Below are 19,652 nucleotides of genomic sequence, written 5' to 3' on the forward strand. Positions count from 1 at the left end.
AATCTAATTATGATGATGTATTTATATAGCATCTGACATCTCCTGCAGCACTTTGCAGAGTTCATAGTCATGTCACTTAGAGGAGCTCACATTCTTATCCCAACCATAGTCATAGGTCTAATATCCTACCATATCATTCTTATGTATTTATATAACCCTGACATCTCCTGCAGCACTTTACAGAGTACATAGTCATGTCACTGACTGTCCTCAGAGGAGCTCACATTCTTATTCCTATTATAGTCTAATGTCCTACCATATTATTCTTATGTATTTATATAGCGCTGACATCTTCTGGAGCACTTTACAGAGTACATAGTCATGTCCATGACTGTCCTTAGAGGAGCTCACAATCTAATCCTACCATAGTCATAGTCTAATGTCCTACCATATTATTATTATGTATTTATATAGCATCTGACATTTCCTGCAGCACTTTGCAGAGTTCATAGTCATGTCACTCAGAGGAGCTCAATTCTTATCCCGATCATAGTCATAAGGCTCATACACACATCAGACCATAATCTTTGGAAAATGAAAGATCACAGACCAATTTTACCCCCTTCCATGTAGTATGAGAGCCACACCTACACAGTCTACTCTATGGAGCTTAACTCCCCATCAGACAGAAATCTTTGCAAGATGCTGCACACAAAGATGCTGTACACATTCAACAGATCAGTATCTGCAAAAGATCTCTTCCTGCAAAAGATCCGTTCCTGCAAATTGCATTCATAGTCTATGATATCTGCAGATCTCATACACACCTTGTTTAACTGACATTCATCTGCAGATCAGATCCACCAGGATGGATTTTCAGATCTGCAGATGATTGTCTGATCTGCAGATGAATGTCAGTTAAACAAGGTGTGTATGATGATCTGCAGATATCATAGACTATGAATGCAATTTGCAGGAACGGATCATTGGCAGGAACAGAAGATCTTTTGCAGATACTGATCTTTTGTGTCTGTACAGCATCTTTTTTTCTTATGGGGAGTTCAGCTCCATAGAATAGACTGTGTAGGTATGGCTCTCATACTACATGGAAGGGGGTAAAATTGGTCTGTGATCTTTCATTTTCAAAAGACTATGGTCTGATGTGTGTATGTGGCCATTGCCTAAAGTCCTACCATATTATTCTTATGTATTTACATAACCCTGACATCTTCTGGAGCACTTTACAGAGTACATAGTCATGTCACTGACTGTCCTCAGAGGAGCTCACATTCTTATTCCTACCATAGTCATAGTCTAATATCCTACCATATTATTCTTATGTATTTATATAACCCTGACATCTCCTGCAGCACTTTACAGAGTACATAGTTATGTCGCTAACTGTCCTCAGAGGAGCTCACATTCTTATTCCTACCATAGTCATAGTCTAATATCCTACCATATTATTATTATGTATTTATATAGCATCTGACAGCTCCTGCAGCACTGCACAGAGTACATAGTCCTGTCACTGACTGTCCTCAGAGGAGCTCACATTCTTATCCCTACCATAAACATAGCCTAATGTCCCGCCATAGTAGTAGTAGTAGTAGTAGTAGTAGTAGTAGTAGTAGTAGTATGTATTTATATAGCACTGGCATCTTCTGCAGCACTTTACAGAGTTCATAGTCATGTCACCGACTGTCTTCAGAGGAGCTTAAAATCTAATCTCTACCATAGTCTAATGTCCTACCATATTATTATTATGTATTCATAAAGCACTGGCATCTTCTGCAGCATTTTACAGAATACAGTCCTACCATATTATTATTATTATGTATTTATATAGCACATCCTACCATAATATTATTATGTATTTATATAGCACATCTTCTGCAGCGCTTTACAGAGTACATAGCAATTTCACTGACTGTCCTCAGTGGAGCTCACACTCTAATCCCTACCATATTCATATGTCCTATCATATTATTATTATGTATTTATATAGCACTGACCTCTTCTGCAGAAATTTACAGAGTACATAGTCATGTCACTGACTGTCTTCAGAGGAGCTTATATTTTTATCCCGATCTTAACTGTAGTCTAATATCTGTACTATAGTGTCTAAGTTCTAAAGTTGGGTGTTCCATGCCCCTCCTCTTATTAGGATGTGATGCTCCTCCCTGTACTACCACCAGCTTCCTGCTGTCCTGGCTTTCTCACTCACCCCAGGTCACACCTCCTTTTCATGTGTAGCAATAGAAAGGCTCAGTGGCACTCTCACCCGCGCTGCGTTCCGCAATCATCCACCCACAATGATGTACCCAGAATGCTCTGCGGTGTCGTCGTACCACTTTGCATAACTAAGAGCAGGAGGGAGGTTTAGTGACCGTAACAGCCACACCCCCTCTAGTAGAGTGAAAGGTGGAGGGTGAGGGGTGCATGTGGTACATCCCATGCCAGAGGGCAGTGCAGGTGGCTGGACTACTGCAATGGCATGGTGGAAACTAAATTATTAATGTACCACCCAACTTCAGACTTCAAGGTCTTTATTTACCTGGCGAAGTAAATAAACATTTTAACCTCAGTGGCAAACTGAGAGGGGGTTGGGCAGGGGCAGTTCTTCCATGAAGCAGCATGAATCGTGCTTCAAGGTGGCACCAATTAGAGGGCAGCAAGAGGTGGCTCCACTCCCCAAGTGTCCCCCTCCTTGTACTCTCCAGTCTGGCTTTTCACACACACACACTGGGAATGCGTCCGCACAATGTATTGCTTTAGGTGGCAAAAAGTCTAAAACCGAGCCTAGGGTTGGGGCAAGCAGAACATCACTAAGTTTGATCCAATGGCCAAAGGCCAAATGTACTTAGGCCTTTCTTTTCTTCCATGTTATTGACAACTTTGACTTAATTTCTTACACTCTTCCTGTTTTGCTCTACCTCGCCTAACTACAACCAACTTGACATGAACCTTTTTATGAAGTGAGACTCAACGCCCAAAAGTGCCCGCCCCTTACTCCTTCACTAAACTGTCTCCATCTCCACCTCTATACTTGTGATACTAGTGACAGCACTAGTGAGGGTTAGCCAATTGGCAGGGCCGGATTTCCCATAAGGCACTGTAGGCTTGTGCCTACAGGCGCCTCTTGATGGAAAGCCAGCTCACTCCCCTCCCTGAGCGCCTCCCTCCTTCCCTATGCAGAGTCCTGAGCAGAGTGTAAATGAGAGGTTACTTACCCAGCTCTCTGCATCCCACTGACAAGATCTCCCTTTCAGTTGAGGGCACCACTAGCTACTTAAAGAGGAACTCCAGTGAACATAATGTAGTAAAAAAAAGTGCTTCATTTTTTTACCATAATTATGTATAAATGATTTAGTCAGTGTTTGCTCATTGTAAAATCTTTCCTCTCCCAGATTCACATTCTGACATGTATTACATGGTGACATTGTTACTGTGGGCAGTTTATGTAGCTGCTCCTAGCTGTTTTGGCTGTTAGAGACAGCTGTAAACAGCTAATTCCTATCTGTGAACCTTGTTACATTGTAACAAACTGCCAAAAGTACCGCCTTCCCAGAGCTTCTTGTGGGAGGAGTTTCAGCACAAAATCAGTCATACAGCGCCCCCTGATGGTCTGTTTGTGAAAATCATTATATTTCTCATGTAAAAGGGGGTATCAGCTACTGATTGGGATAAAGTTCAATTCTAGGTTGGAGTTTCTCTTTAACACTGAGGGTACTTTTGGCTACCTAATGCTTAGGTGCACCTGTTGCTAGCTATGACAGGCAAGGGAAATGACAGCTGGGACAGCCAGCACACTTGCGGTGTGGGGTTCGGCAGGGGTTTGCAGGTCCATGAAGGGCGAAGTCTAGGGTGCCAGGACATCTGTGCCTATAGGCTCCAGTGATGTAAATCCGGGCCTGCCAATGGGAGCAGCTTAGTCATGGAAGAAGGAGAAAATGATGAATCAGGCCTGAGTCTCACTCCAAAAACAGCAGGATACAGGTTCACTTTAAAAAAAAAATAAAAAAAAAACCTTCACGCCTTTGTTGCTAAATGTTGTCGCATGCATCCACTTTGAGAGCCACCATCATTAGATCATTCCTGGGCATTCTAGAAAGAAAGGAAAAGAAATACCCTTTTTTATTTTCCTTTTTTTCTTTTTCATCCTCTACAGTACGGCAGTGCATGTGAGACAATGTCTTGTAACAATACAGGGGCCTAATCTCCATGTCAAAGCAATTTTCATTCCCCAGTGAACCGGCCGCTATCATTTTGTAATGTTTTGTTTCTTCTCTTAAAAAGAATTAAAAAAAACAAAACGGAACAGCCAGCCTTTACGGGGGCCACTGCCATCCTTATCTCAGTGTCTGGAAATTTTGGACAGCGCACTTTACCGCTGGGATAGAATGGAAAAAAAGAGAGAGAGAGAAGTCCAAGTTCAGTAAATCGTAAATGGCTGTAAGTTGTATTGAGATGGGCAGAAAACCAGGAGATCAGATACGCTGGGGTTCTTTGGTTGTCTTTTTAATCAGGATTCCCCCGCAAGGCTGAAGAGAGATAGAACAGACACGGCAGGGACGAAATATAATTCTTGGATAGGTTAAGTACATGTTTGAACTCTTGTAAAGCAGAAGCGATTTGATGATGACTTAATCATTTTTTCGGTCAATTATCTGCAAGGACCCTCGCAACTGCACGGCAATTATGATGCAAGATGGCCTTTTGGGACAAACACCAGTCCCCCTGCTTCTGTTTCCTCAGATTCCCTGCCACGAATCCTCGTTCACTTCATTATCTCTGTTAACATAGGAACAACTTTCTGAGCAGTAATTACAGCCCCAGTGCACACTTTAACTGTCATCTTGATGGAGGCCTGGTTGTCCTCATGGCAGCATTGGATAAGTGGTCTTTGTTGATTTTTGATTAATGTACGTGTCTTCCTGAAGCTTAGGAAAAGTGAATGCTTGCGATGACAAAAGGCAAGGGGGGGCTTACATATCAGCTTGCTTGATTTAAAGCTCAGGCTTTATTGGCTTTGGCTTGGCAAGCTAGGGCCTCATCTGTTCTTTCAAGGGAAATTCTAGATAAATACGAGGCACTCCTGTGCGAAAGAATATTTCAGAGCATCTGTGAGTACTTCAAAATAAAAAACGCCATGGGCCTGGTTTACTGAGGTCCCCTGAGGACCATGGAACATAAGTGCTCCAGGAAACCTGGTCTGCGTTTTATTTTGTCTGCTACACCGACCGGCACCTGGGTCATTTCGAGTTATCACGTGTAGGTTGCTAATACTTTAGTAACTTAGTGATTGGATGATTGTGGTCAGGTACAATGACCCTACAGAGTGAGAACAAATGTCTTCCAATACATCGGTATCATGCACTCAATACCAGTGGCGCTGCCAGCATACAAGCAAGCCAAGCCCCCGCTTGGGGCCTCACAGTGCGCGGGGCCTCGCTCTGCTGCTGGCGGCGGGCCTGCGGGCACCAGGCGGAGCGGCGGGGAGAGTGAAGTTTCAACTTACCTTCCTCGATCCTGGCAGCTTCTATCTACTTCCTGTCCCGTCGTCTGTCGCTATGGTAACAGCGCCCCCTGTGATGACGTACCGTATGTCATCAAAGGGGGAGCTCTTACCGAAGCGATGCGCGCCGGGAGAGGCTGAAGCTAGAAGCTGCGTGCAGGATCCAGGCAGGTAAGTGGAAACTTTTCTCTCCTTGCCACTGAGCACACCCCCCTGGCTATAGAGGGGGGGGCATCTACCTATCTAACCTATACTGAGGGCATATACCTATCTAACCTATACTGGGGGACATATACCTATCTAACCTATACTGGGGGCATATACCTATGTAACCTATACTGGGGACATATACCTATCTAACCAATACTGGGGGCATTACCTATCTAACCTATACGTGGGGCATATACCAATCTAATATATACTGGGGGCATATACCTATCTAACCTATACTGGGGGACATATACCTATCTAACTTATACTGGGGGGCATATACCTATCTAACCTATACTGGGGGACATATACCTATCTAACCTATACTGGGGCACATATACCTATCTAACCTATACTGGGTGACATATACCAATCTAACCTATACTGGGGGCATATACCTATCTAACCTATACGGGGGGCAAATATACTGGGTACCTATATTGGAGGCACCTACCTATCTAGCCTATACGGGGGCACCAACCTATCTAACCTATATGGGGGCATCTACCTATCTTACCTATACTGGGGGCAACTATATGGGCTACCTATACTGGGGGGGACCTATAGCTGGCTACCTATACTGTGGGCACCTATACCGGTCTCCACATTGGGGTAGCATTTTACGCCCTCGCCCTGGGTGCAATTTAGCCTAGAAACTGCTAGTATTTGGCTCCACCCACATCATGTTTGGCCAAGCCCATTTTTGCCTTGTTTTTGGGGTGTGGATATCCATTTTTTAGAAACGGCTTCGCGCGCCGCTTGTTTCGTGGATGGGGGCCTCAAGTTATGGACTGCTTGGGGCCACCTAAACCTTAGCTGAACCCCTGCTCAATACGATTACAACCACTACTTCACCATAATTTCAGCAATCCCATTTATGATCTGTTATGACTCAGGCAAGGTTTAAAAAACTCTAAAACGCTAGTTCCCTCATAATAAACAAATTTTTTGAGTCCAAGCCGGCCTGGGAGGGGCTGCACTTCATTGATTCCAACAGGGCCGGATTTTCCATAAGGCACTGTAAGCGCGTGCCTACAGGTGCGTTATGTGGGAGAGGTGACCCCTCCTCCTACTCATCAGATCACTGACCTCAGGAGCTTACAGTCTAATCCCCCTGCCTCATATCACTAATCTCAGGCACTTACACCCTAATCCTTGTCTCATGTCACTAAGGATGATATGAGACAGTGATTAGAGTGTAAGATTTTAAGGACAGTTAGTGCGGAGGGGGAAAAATGGCACACAGCTCCGCTGGATCATTATAGCGCCACCATTCAAATCAATGGTAAACGATGTTTGGCGTTTTCAAGGGTTACATTATGGCGCACATCGGATCCAGGAAATTATGGCTCAGGCCAAACGATATTTATTGTTTTTGGGATATGTAGTAACTTTAATATGTTTTTTATGGTTCCTCTGACCCCCCATGTCCCCTAGTGCACAAAAGGATAGGATTATTGTAGGATTATATTCCAGACCAGGGGCAGAGGGGGGCGCGGTTAGAAGAGATCACCGGGGGAAAAAATTGGACATGCGAGGGTTGGAGGCTGGACATGCGAGGGGAGGCAGAAGACGGTATGATGAGATAGACATGGGTATGTACAGTGCCTAGCACACTAATAACTATGCTGTGTTCCTTTTTTTCTTTCTCTGCCTGAAAGAGTTAAATATCAGGTATGTAAGTGGCTGACTCAGTCCTGACTCAGACAGGAAGTGTCTACAGTGTGACCCTCACTGATAAGAAATTCCAACTATAAATCACTTTCCTAACAGAAAATGGCTTCTGAGAGCAGGAAAGAGATAAAAAGGGTCAATGGTTCATAGATTTTTAGCTCTGGCACACTTCAATGAATGTGTCATTGAGCAAAAACAAAAAAACTGTTAAAACTTAAAAAGTAGATTTAAACATAAAATAAATAGATAGATAATGTAGTATTGTAAAATCCCCTGCTTACGCGCTGATATTGGCTGCAATAACGAGGATGTTCAGGGGCGACGGGGGCGGCAATGACTGATCGAACTATTGCGGGAGGGGGGCGCAGGCAATGGCGGCAGTGGCCGGCGGTGGCATGGGGGCAGGTAGGGCGCCCAAGCCATACCTGCACCCCTCTAGTTACGCGTCTGGTTGTCATTACAGGGTTTTCATAGCAGTAATGTTCTGCAGATCACTAGTAGGGCCCAGCTCCGTCAGGTTGAAACACACCATACAATTTTTTAAATATCTTTTCAATTCAAGAATTGCAATACATTTTTTCTGATATTGTAACATTTCAAAATCTGAACAATGTATGTTCAATTTTCCCCAAAAATGAGAAAAATGCTCAGAAAAAAATAGCTGGAGTCTGTACATTAAGTAACTGACAATCTACCACACACCATACGATCTTGATAAAAATTGATCCGAAAAATCCAACATTCCCGTTCTTTTATCGAATAAAAATGGGAAATTTGATCAGATTTCTCCAACGAATGAAAAAAAAAAAAGCAGACTGACAGTAACACAACGTGACTGCAGTGTTGGCATAACAACCTGAAGTTCTTTATTTGAAGAGCAGCTGTATTTAAAACTAAAACACAGATATGAAGATACAGAATGCTGAAAGAGGCACGCCAAATAACATCGCACTATTTCCTTCTTATTTATTATACTTTTTTGTATGTTTATTTCCCACATAAACACAGCACTAGTATACTATAGTATGTTTCCCTTCTACACAGACCTTTGTGACGTGTAGAGTTATGACTCAGATCACAGAGAGGGGAGTACAGCATTGTACACACGGACCAGGAAGTCAGTCCGTCAGGCGACAGTTTGGGGGCGGGGCCAGATTCTGTACAGATGCATCGCTTGTCTAAAGGCTAGTAAGGAGTCAGTAACTATGGCACAGCCTAATGGGACAACACATGGTGCATGGCCGAGCGGCTTACGAAAGTCGGAGTGATGGGGAGAATAATTATTTTAGGGGTCGCATGGGCATCGGACATTGTTTAAAGAGAATCTGTACTCTAAAATTCTTACTGTAAAAAGCATACCATTCTATTCATTATGTTCTCCTGGGCCCCTCTGTGCTGTTCCTGCCACTCCCTGCTGCAATCCTGGCTTGTAATTGCCAGTTTTAGGCAGTGTTTACAAACAGACATGGCTGCTAACCAGAGTGTGATAGGCTGAGAGTAACTCAGTGTGTGAGTCATACAGAGCTTGCAGGGGGCCTGGAGAGGGTGTGTATAGCTTCTATCCAATCACAAGCAGCACAGCACATTCCAGCCAGACTGCCTTAGCCCGACAGAGCCGACAGAGGAGAGAAGATTAAATCATATAACAGAGATAATATAGCCACTGTGCAACTAGAAAAGGCTGCAGTTAGACAGAGTACATTAGAACCGGTATAGGAACTTATAGGACAGAAGAAATAAGGATGACATTTTTGTTACAGAGTCTCTGTACCTGTCTCTGAACCTGTATTGAAAAGAAGTTCTTCAAATGGATTCTTACCTAAGTAGATAACCCAGAGGTTCCCACCATCCCCCTCCATCTCGCCATTCCAGCGCTGGGATCCCCTGACACCCATCAGCAAGGGCTTGTGCACCGATCTTGGCTGCACCGCTTCCACCCAAATGTTTTTTGTGCCGCAGTGTTTCGCGGGGGGCGGGGGCAGTGATTTCTAGTTACGCCCCTGATGACAGACATTCAATTATGTGCCCAACTTGTTTAATCTTAGCTGACCTGGTCCTTTGCAACCGAAGAAGTCAGTGGGCTTGATTCACTAAGACAAATAGCATGCCTTATCAGAGTTAACACAGCTTATCAGAGTTAGCATGCCTTATCAGAGCTAGCATGCCTTATCAGAGTAGCATAACAAGCTTATGCCTACTAATTGGCAATGATGAGAGCTCCACTCGTCCTGCCCTGAGCCACTGCGGGACTTTAAAGGACATTATCCCTGCACTTTGATTGGCCCAATAGGCTGCCTGTCAAGTTTCCTGTCAAGTGACAGGCAGCCTATTGGGCCAATCAAAGTGCGGGGATAATGTCCTTTAAAGTGATTGGACCTGCGGGGGCTCAGGGCAGGACGAGTGCAGCTCTCGTCATTGCCAAGCAGCAGGCATACGTTTGTAGCGCTCTCTATGCTACTCTTATAAGGCATGCTAACTCTGATAAGGTGTGTTAACTCTGATAAAGCATGCTATTTGTCTTACAGAATCAAGTCCAGTGTATCTTGTGAAATGTATCAGACCAATCTATAAACTTTTTTCATTACTTCTGTGGGCAACTTATTCTTAGAGGGACACTGTAGGGGGGTCAGGAGAAAATGAGTTGAAGTTACCCGGGGCTTCTAATGGTCCCCCGCAGACATCCTGTGCCCGCGCAGCCACTGCCCAATGCTCCGGCTCCGCCTCTGGTTCACTTCTGGAATTTCAGACTTTAAAGTCTGAAAACCACTTCGCCTGCGTTGCCGTGTCCTCGCTCCCGCTGATGTCACCAGGTGTGCACTGCGCAGGCCCAGTATGGTCTGTGCTTGCACCGTGCGCTCCTGGTGACATCCGGGGAAGCGAGGACACGGCAACGCAGGGGCAGTGGTTTTCCGACTTTAAAGTCTGAAATTCTAGAAGTGAACCGGAGGCGGGGCCGGAGCATTGGTGAGTGGCTGTGCGGGCACAGGATGTCTGCGGGGGACCATTAGAAGCCCCGGGTAACTTCCCCCGACCCCCCTACATTATCCCTTTAATTCTTTTACCTTCCCTATCTTCTGGGAGCCTCTCTCTTACATTCGTAAGAAAGGACCTAGTTAATTTATGGATAAACGAAAAAAAAAGTCCCCTTTAAATAAGGACCTTTGAGTCCCAAAGCCTTATCTTCTAAATATCATTTCTAACCGAGTGCATCGGAGTGCAGTAAACGACCCCTGTAACGACTTGAGGAAAATAGCCTTGCCGCTCGCAATGTAATGAAACCCAGTAAGTGCGCAAAGTTTATGGGATCGGCCTAATGAGAAAGCATGGCAACAAATGACATCTTAGCACAGCTTCCACTAAAGTTCAATTGAGATTATTATCTGTGCCAACAGTGCCATCCCAGCGCACAGATGCAGCCGAGGCTCGCGTTACCAAATGTTTTCATTGCGCACCAGAGATTACCTTCTATATAAAGGGTTCCTCCGGAGACCCGGCGAGGATAAACATGACTGCCTTTTTAGAGCACAAGACCGAGCAGCCAACCTTGCTTCTCCTTCGACGCTGCCCTAAGCCGCAGCTGTACCTTTGTATTATCTCCAGCGACGGCGTGACACCCTTATTATAGTTGACTTGACTTCACAGGGATCTGAGCTTTATTAATAGCCCGGACAATGCCACATGTGCTCGCCTTTGTCACTGAGACACGCCGCGTACAAATGTTAGAAGTGACCATTGTTTTCCGTTAGTCTTATCTTAGCTTAAGCTTGAGCTGAACGATGACTAAAGTTTCCTGACTCCGCTAGAGTTGGGATTTTTTTTTTCCTTCTTGCCTTTTGTATTGTGTTTGGCTTTTAGAAGTAACCTGCTTATTTGATTTTGGTTATTTAGGTAGTGTTTTGTAAGGTATGACACGTCGCACCGGTCGAGCTGTTGTGCTGTTCAATGTCCTGATGGGGGTGACTTCCATGGGACGCGACTAGCACCAGATTGTTGTTATTATTATTATGCATTTCTATAGCACTGTTATTTCTGCAGTGCCCAGGGCATACCCAAGGCCGGATTTACCATAGGGCACTGTAGGCACGTGCCTACAGGCGCCTGATGATAGAAAAGGCGTCTCACTTCCCTCCCCGGGAGCCTCCCTCTCTCCTTCCCTATGCAGAGTACCAAGCAGAACGTTATGAGAGGTTACTCACTCAGATCCTGGCATTTCAGTGACAAGATCTCCCCCCAGTTGGGGCACCTCTAACTACTTAATATTGAGGGTACTTCTGGCTACCTAATACTAAAGGGCAGTTGTAGCTACCTATGACGGGCAAGGGAAGTTAGACAGAAGTGACACCTGGGACAGCCAGCCCACTTGTGGTGCAGTTTGGTGGGGATTTGTAGATTCATGGAGGGCGGAGTCTAGGGTGCCAGGACATCTGTGCCTACAGGCTCCTGAGCGGTAAATCTGGGCTTGGGCATACCGTACCTTTAAAGAAGAACTTTAACCAAGGATTGAACTTCATCCCAACCAGTAGCTGATACCCCCCTTGTTGACAGAAATCTTTACCTTTTCTCCAATAGATCATCGGGGGGCTCTGTATGGCTGATATTGTGGTGAAACCCCTCCCACAGTGTGATGTCATGACCATGGTCCTGACAGTTTCCTGTCTGTGAACCTCATTGCATTGTGGGAAATAACGGCTTTTTCCAACTGTCAAGCCAGCGGTATCTTCCTCTGTGCATAGAAATCTCAGTAACAAGCATTCACCTGGTCACAGGTGAATTCACAGATCACCTGGCAGAATTAGGATGTCACCAGGAGCGATACATATCAGAATGTAAATCAGGGAGAGATTTTACAAAGGCCAAACACTGACTAAATAATCTATAAATGAATATTGTACACAATAAGCAATTTTATTCATGATGTTATTTTCAGTACAGTTACTCTTTAAAACATACCCCCTTTCCCCAGTAAACTTTGACGGGGCCCTTGACATTCACATGTTTCTATAGGGTCAACCTGGGCAATTGCCTAGGGCCCCAATCTTGTTAGGCGTCCCACAAATCAGGAACTGTAGCGGTCACAAGTTTACAGTCAGTACAGTATGATGATGTAAGTGGCCCCATATTTTTTTTTTACCCAGGGCACCATTTTACCATAAAACACCCCGTGGGGGCCCATCTCATATAAGAAGTATGGCCCCACCAAGGGCCAAGCATGACCTCAACATGTAGGGTGGATCCTGTATCGCAGGCAGGGAGGCTGGGTGGAGTCCTCCATAGCTCCGGGCCCTCCTGCAGCTGCAGGGACTGAGTACCCAGCAGTTACGCCTATGTGCAGCGCTTTACAGTACAGTGAATAATTCATTGTCAATCACTGGCCCTCGAAGAAGTTCACAATCTAATGTCTGTAATATATCATTATAGTGTAATATTCCTACTAAAGTCTAAAACATGATTTGACATACCGTAAGCTTGTTAAAAGCAAATCTGTAGCGAAAGTAAACTTGTGAGATAAATTGTATGTGTAGAACGGATAATAAATAGAACATTAGCAGCAAAGAAGAGTCTCATATTTTTATTTTCAGTCATATAACATTATTTATAACATTGCATCATTCTGTCACAGTCAGTGGTGTATCTACAATTCATGGAGCCCCCCAGCATAACTTTGAGGGGCCCCCCAATGTTTACACCATACCCCCTTCTTCCGATCTACAGAGTGCGACTTCTTAATCCTGAGTGGGGACAGTTCTAATCTCACCACCTGCATCTACAGTGGTTGCCTATCGGGTAACCCTGGTTTGTGAGTATTACCGTATTTTCGGACTATAAGACGCTCCTGACCATAAGACGCACCTAAGTGTAGAGGACAAAAAACGTGTAAAAAATATACTAAACCTGGTGCATTCATGGTGAATGCACCAGGTTCATGTGGGTTATGCACCCTTTGTACCTCATGCCCCCTTGTACCGCTTGTGTCTCCCTGTGTCCTCCTCTGTCCCCCTTGTGTCCTTCTGTGTCCCCCATATGTCTACCTCTGTCCTCCTTGCGTCTTCTTCTATGCCCCTATGTGTCCCCCTGTGTCCTCCATTTGTCCCCCTGTTTCCTCCTCTACATGAGCACAGCACAGGGAGTCCCCGACATTGTGGCGAGTTGGAGGTTCGCATTGGTAGGCGTTCACAAGTAAGGGACTCCCTGCATTTGAACTATAAGACGCAGTGACTTTTTCCCCCAACTTTTTGGAGAGAAAAAGTGAGTCTTATAGTCCAAAAAATACAGTAGTTTACTTTATCATACTTCCTATACCACACTTACTACACTATTTTGGGCTCTCGGTGTCCCATTTTTGTGTCAATGTTCACACCCCTTCCCTTGCCGCCCCTTGTTGCCCTTCATGGCCTTAGGCCCATCTCACAAGGGTCATAAAATAAGTGTGGCCATCGTGATCTTCACACCCATAACAAGTGTTGCCACAAAACACCTGATCTAAAGTAAAGTCCCCTATATCAGAGGAACAGAAGCAGGGGCGTAGCAATAGCCATAGCAGCCATAGCACCTGCTATGGGGCCCTGGAGCAGAGGGTGCTCAGGTTGTACTTGATGTAATCACTATTTACCTTCTTGTGTTCCTTCAACCACTGAATTTATCTCAGTTCCCATGGACTATGTATGGTGTAGATTGCATTAGAATGTAAATTGCCCAATAAACGCATACCCATAGGGCAGGGGGCAGGTGACATTGCTCAAGAGTGCCTACATCTGAGGGCCCCATGAAAATTTTGCTATGGGGCCCCATAATCTCTAGCTACGCCACTGAACAGAAGGTTAGTATTTGGGGCCCTTCCACAGGTCTGGTCCCCCTTGCGATTGTGGGGGTTGATCCTCTCTAGTTATGCTTCTGGTCACAGTTGCAGTTTAGAATCTACACTCATTACATCTCCTTGAACTGCTGTGAGGTTTGACATTCTTTTATATGCTTTGTGCCCATTCCTCAAGTTTGCTTCTTGGTTTACTTTCATGCCCATTGCACATCATCCCTTGATCTTCTTGTTCTTCCTCTTCTTCTAGTTCAACAGATGCATTACCTCGCAGCTCATCAAGTGGTTCAGCAACTTCCGAGAGTTCTACTACATCCAGATGGAGAAGTACGCCAGGCAAGCCATCAATGATGGAGTGACCAGCACTGAAGAACTGAGCATCACCCGGGACTGTGAGCTCTACCGCGCCCTCAACATGCACTACAACAAAGCCAATGATTTTGAGGTAGGCACCTTTCTTGTACACCAAGTCAGTGAGCAACCTTCCTAAATGGTCCTGTTTAAAATACGGCCACATAGGTTGCACTTGGCCTGGCGGTTGTGGGTCCCGGTGTGCGTAAGGCCACAGTTGTCAAGCTTAGCAACGTCCAGTAGAGAAACTCTCACAATGGCATAAGACATGGGCAGATGTAGCCGCAAAGATTGTGTTGACCAAGTACCGTATATACTCGCATATAAGCCGACCCGCGTATAAGCCGAGGTACCCACTTTCCAAGCCAGCACCCCTCCCCATAGCCAGATGTGCCATAAGGATGATACAGCTGTGTCTCAGGATGCCACTACATGGAATCATAGATATGATATGAGACACAGCGATTGCCACACAGAAAGAATCCCCGATCATTGCACCGCTGACATGTTCCTTGCACAAGCCGGGGACACAGGTAATCTTGAGCAGCGCACTCTGCATACCATGTTGCAGGGGATGGGGGCGCGGAGACACATCAGGGAGGCAGCTGGCAAGAGCAGGATCACTAATGCAAGATCCTTACGCTCCTCTGACAGTAACAAAACCTGCTCCACCCAGTGGCTTCGCAATAGGGGGATGCAGAGGTAGCGACCGCATTGGGGCCCTTGGGCCAGAGGGGCCCCAGGGAGCTCTTTCTCAATCAAAGTATTAGCTGTTTATTGGTCCTCTGCTGGTAATAATCACTTCTATAGATGCTTTGAATGGTATTAATCCTTAACAAGCTGTTCCCCATCCCCTTCTTGCACCTCTAATACTGTGGTTATCCTTGATTGGTTTTGTTGTGCCGTATCAAGTGTTACGTTTAGAGTGCTGGGGGGGGGGGGGCGGCAATGTAAAACTTGTACCGGGGCCCATAGCTCCATAGCTACGCCACTGGCTCCACCATCTGATCTTCTCTACTGACTTGCATATAAGCCAATGGGGTAACTTTTTAGCACATTTTTTGTGCTGAAAAATTAGGCTTATAAGCGAGTATATACAGTACTTCAATATCTGGCAACCATGAGAGACGCTTGTATCGAGAAAAAAAATTGTTCACTACTCAGCTATGTGGAGGGAAGGTTTTGGACCCCTTTGGTTTTACCAGTCATCTCTCTGTCCCCTTGTTCCACCGTTGTCCACCCCATTGAAGTTAGTTGACCTGCAGGTCAAATACCTCCTCGGAAGGGTTCCGAAGTTTTCTCGTCCCCAAATACTTTATTTAAAATCCTTTTAAACCCCAGAAACAAGCATGCAGCTGATCTTGGCAATTCTGACAATACTATCAAAAACACGTGATTTGCCTATGCATGGTGGCATTGGGCAGCACGGTGGCGTAGTGGTTAGCTCTCTCGCTTTGCAGCGCTGGGTCCCTGGTTTGAACCCCAGCTAGGTCAACATCTGCAAGGAGTTTGTATGTTCTCTCCGTGTCTGTGTGGCTTTCCTCCGGGCACTCCGGTTTCCTCCCACATCCCCAAAAACATACAGATAAGTTAATTGGCTTCATCCTAAAAATTGTCCCAAGACTATGATACATGCACTACATGCTAGATATATAGACATATGACTATGGTAGGGACAGTTAGTGACAAGACAATATACTCGGTACAGTGTTGCGTAATATGTTGGCGCTATATAAATACTTAAATAAATAAATATGCTTGTTCAGGGTCTATGGTTAAAAGTATTAGAGGCAGAGGCCCAACAGCACAGCCAGGCAACTGGTATTGCTTAAAAGGAAATAAATATGGTAGCCTCCCTATCACTCTCGCCTCGGTTTTACTCTAACAAACTGTTTCCTTACTATAAATACATCTCTCTGACACTACAGCTGTCCTTGGTAGGTTTTGGGGCTCCATATTTATAGAGTGCTTGGGGCCCCATGTAAAACTCGCACTGGGGCCCCAAGCCCCTTAGTTATGCCACAGTTTATGTTATGTGTATGTGAAGCTGAACTCTCTGCAGGGGTCATGTGACCTACGTTGTTTAATCTAGGCCTGTTAGAGGCTTGTATGTGGATGTACAGATTTCCAATAGAGTGCTACAATGATAGGCTCTGAAAACGAGGACACTCTTATTCCCCTGTATGCAGAACATGCCTGGAAGGCTGGCAATATCCACTGAGCCATCTGAGGCTATTGAACCTGCCAGAAGCCATGTCTGACTTACAACCATGTCATTTTACTTCTTCAGCATCTGTCCGGGAAGTCCCAGCCAATCAGAAGTCGTGGCCTAGATTAACTCTTTCTAGCACTTGCTCCACATCTTTGAGAGATTCAACTGACGCAATTTAATTTCTTTAAAAAAATTTATGATTTTATAATGAACTATTCGATTTTTTTAATCAAACCTACCATATACCATTCAATTTTCAAAGCAATCAACCTGATTTTTCCAGTGCATCAGATTTTTATTAAAAACATGGAATAATCAATCATTTTTTATCGAGCGATAAAAAGAGTCTTTTCAATTTCTTCTCTATTTGATCGTTTTGATTGAATAAATGGGAAATCGAACGATTTGATTGAACCATTTATGAACACCTTTAGATGAACTGGGCGCTCAAAGACAAACGTTCTGCTACTCAGGCACTCTCAATAACTGTCACTAGGGATGTTCAGAATCGCCAAATTCCCAATCCAATGAAATTCCAACATTTTGCACGGAATCCCGAAATAATTCCGAATTTCCTAGATTACGAGTTTTCATTGTGAAATCGCAAAATTGTAAATTAAATTGTAATTTATTGTATTGTATATTTTTATATTAACCAGTCTAGTGCAAGTTTGCTAAAATATGTTTATGACAGATTACCATTCCACAGAATTTTCTTTCTCCTGTCCCCTAAAGGGAGCTTAAAGTGAAAAGTTTATGGAGGCTGCCATATGTATTTCCTTTTAAACAATATAAGTTACCTGGCAGCCCTGCTGATCTATTTGGCTGCAGTAGTGTCTAAATCTCACCAGAAACAAGCATGCAGCTAATCTTGTCAGATCTGACATTAATGTCAGAAACACCTGATCCGCTGCATGCTTGTTCAGGGTCTATGGGTAATAGTATTAGAGGCAGAGGATCAGCAGGACAGCCAGGCAATTGGTATTGCTTAAAAGGAAATATATATGGCAGCCTCCATATACCTCTCACTTCAGTTGTCCTTTAATAAAGTGTACTTCAGGCTGACCTAATGGAAAAAAAAAAAAAAATGTAGAATTTTAGCCCTTCGAGCAAACCTGAAATGAAAAAACCTTATGATGTAATTAATTGTATGTGTAGTACGTATAAAGCTGGATCTAGACGGAGCGATCTGGTGGCTCGATTAGCCACGTTATCGCCTCTGCCGCATCCCCGCACGTACCCGCCGCATCCTTGCTCTCCCGCGCGTGCGTCGGATTCGATCCCCCCTCGTCCCCGCCGGCGCCGCTTATCTTCCGCACGATTCCCTGCCATTGTACCCTCATGGGGAACGAGTAGGGAATCGGCGGCGGCGAGATCGGACCTGTCGGATCTTATCAATCGAGCCGCATCAGCGGCTCGATTGATAAGACACATCGCGGCGTGTAGACCGAGCTTAAGGAATAGAGCATTAGTAGCAAAGAAAAGAGTTTCATATTTTATTTTCAGTTATGTATTTTTTCTGTTTGTTTTTTTAAAGTGGATCCGAGATGAAAAACTAACTATAACAAGTAACTTGTCTATATATCTTGTCTCAAGTTTAGATAGTTTACACAGCAAATCTAGCTGCAAACAGTTTTAATAGAATATGATTATTTCTTCCTGTGATAACATGACAGCAGCCATGTTGTTTCTAAACATTACACAGATGCAGGCTTATCTGCACCATGAGCACTCAGACTGTGAAAAAAACCTAATCCCCCCTCCTCCCTCCTCCTCTCTGCCTCTGAGATCTCTGCCTAGTAACACCTCCCCCTCCTCCTGCCCAGACTGAGCTCCCATGAGCCCTTGCTACTGCCAAGGCTCTCTGAAAACCTGTGGGTGTGGCTTGTTTAGTTTACAGGGAATTAGAGTATTAAAACAAAAATAAAAAAGTATTTGGCTTGAGGAATGCCCTATAAACAATAGGAAAGGAACACAATTATGCAATGAGTAAAAGTTCACCTCAGATCCACTTTAACATTGCATCATTCTATAATTTTTGCAGTGTAAAAACTGCACTCTGTATTTTAAATTATAAAACAGAGCAGAGCTAATGACCATTCCCTGCAGTAAAACCTGTCTCTTACTGTTTCTTTGATACATAAGTGCTTCAGAAAACAGGACATTCTTCTACCCATGTTGGGTTGAAAGAGCTCAGAGAAGCTCTTTTACAAAGATAACAGCTGAAGTTTCTTAACTCTTACTGTACTAGAAAACAATGTAAGACTCTTTTTCTACGCTACTAATGTTCTATGTCTTAGCTGTACTACACATACATGTTTACACGCATGAATACATTATATATATATCCCTGTATACACTAAGCATATTCTTAGCCAGAAATACTCTGCACTTTTCAGTCGTTCAGAATAACCCTGGACTTTTTATCAGAAAACTTTGCCTAGGCAATGAAGGACAAGGCTCGCCTCACAAGGGCATTGTGGGAAAGTGATGTCATCTGTGATATGTAACGCTCAGTCCATTAACCCTGTGCTCACTCCCAGCACCTCAATGCTTTTATATATAAAGAACAATTCTCCCACGACAACCCCCGGGACATAAAATACCAGTAGGTACAGTACTTCTGGTGAAATAAAATATATTGCAATGAAATCATTAAAAGAAAACCTGAAGCCAACCTTGGGTAAGAAACCACATATTTACCAACAAAGAGGAAGCCATGTGTTTGGCTAATGTGCTGGTTAAAGGACATCTGAGGGGAAAAGAAACTGATGAGATATACAATTGAATCTATCCTCCTCATAAAAATGACTCTTTTAGATATCCCACGGTTTTATTTTATATTTAAATCTAGTTTTTAAGTTTTTACTGATTCATTGTCTCTGCTCAATGACACCTTCATTGTAGAATGTCAGAGCCCAAATCTATAGTAGAAG

General features: G+C 44.3%; 1 protein-coding gene across 6 annotated transcripts in view; it reads left to right on the plus strand.

Annotated features, from left to right (window-relative positions):
* Positions 1 to 19,652, plus strand: part of PROX1 (prospero homeobox 1) — a 143,664-nt gene that overhangs the window by 85,699 nt on the left and 38,313 nt on the right. For all 6 annotated transcript variants that reach the window (XM_068232956.1, XM_068232952.1, XM_068232958.1 and 3 more), the window contains one exon: positions 14,404 to 14,598. In XM_068232956.1, coding sequence (XP_068089057.1) covers positions 14,404 to 14,598 — 195 coding nt within the window. The remainder of the gene's footprint in view (positions 1 to 14,403; positions 14,599 to 19,652) is intronic.

Source organism: Hyperolius riggenbachi, chromosome 4 (genome assembly GCF_040937935.1).
Source record: "Hyperolius riggenbachi isolate aHypRig1 chromosome 4, aHypRig1.pri, whole genome shotgun sequence".
Taxonomy (NCBI): domain Eukaryota; kingdom Metazoa; phylum Chordata; class Amphibia; order Anura; family Hyperoliidae; genus Hyperolius; species Hyperolius riggenbachi.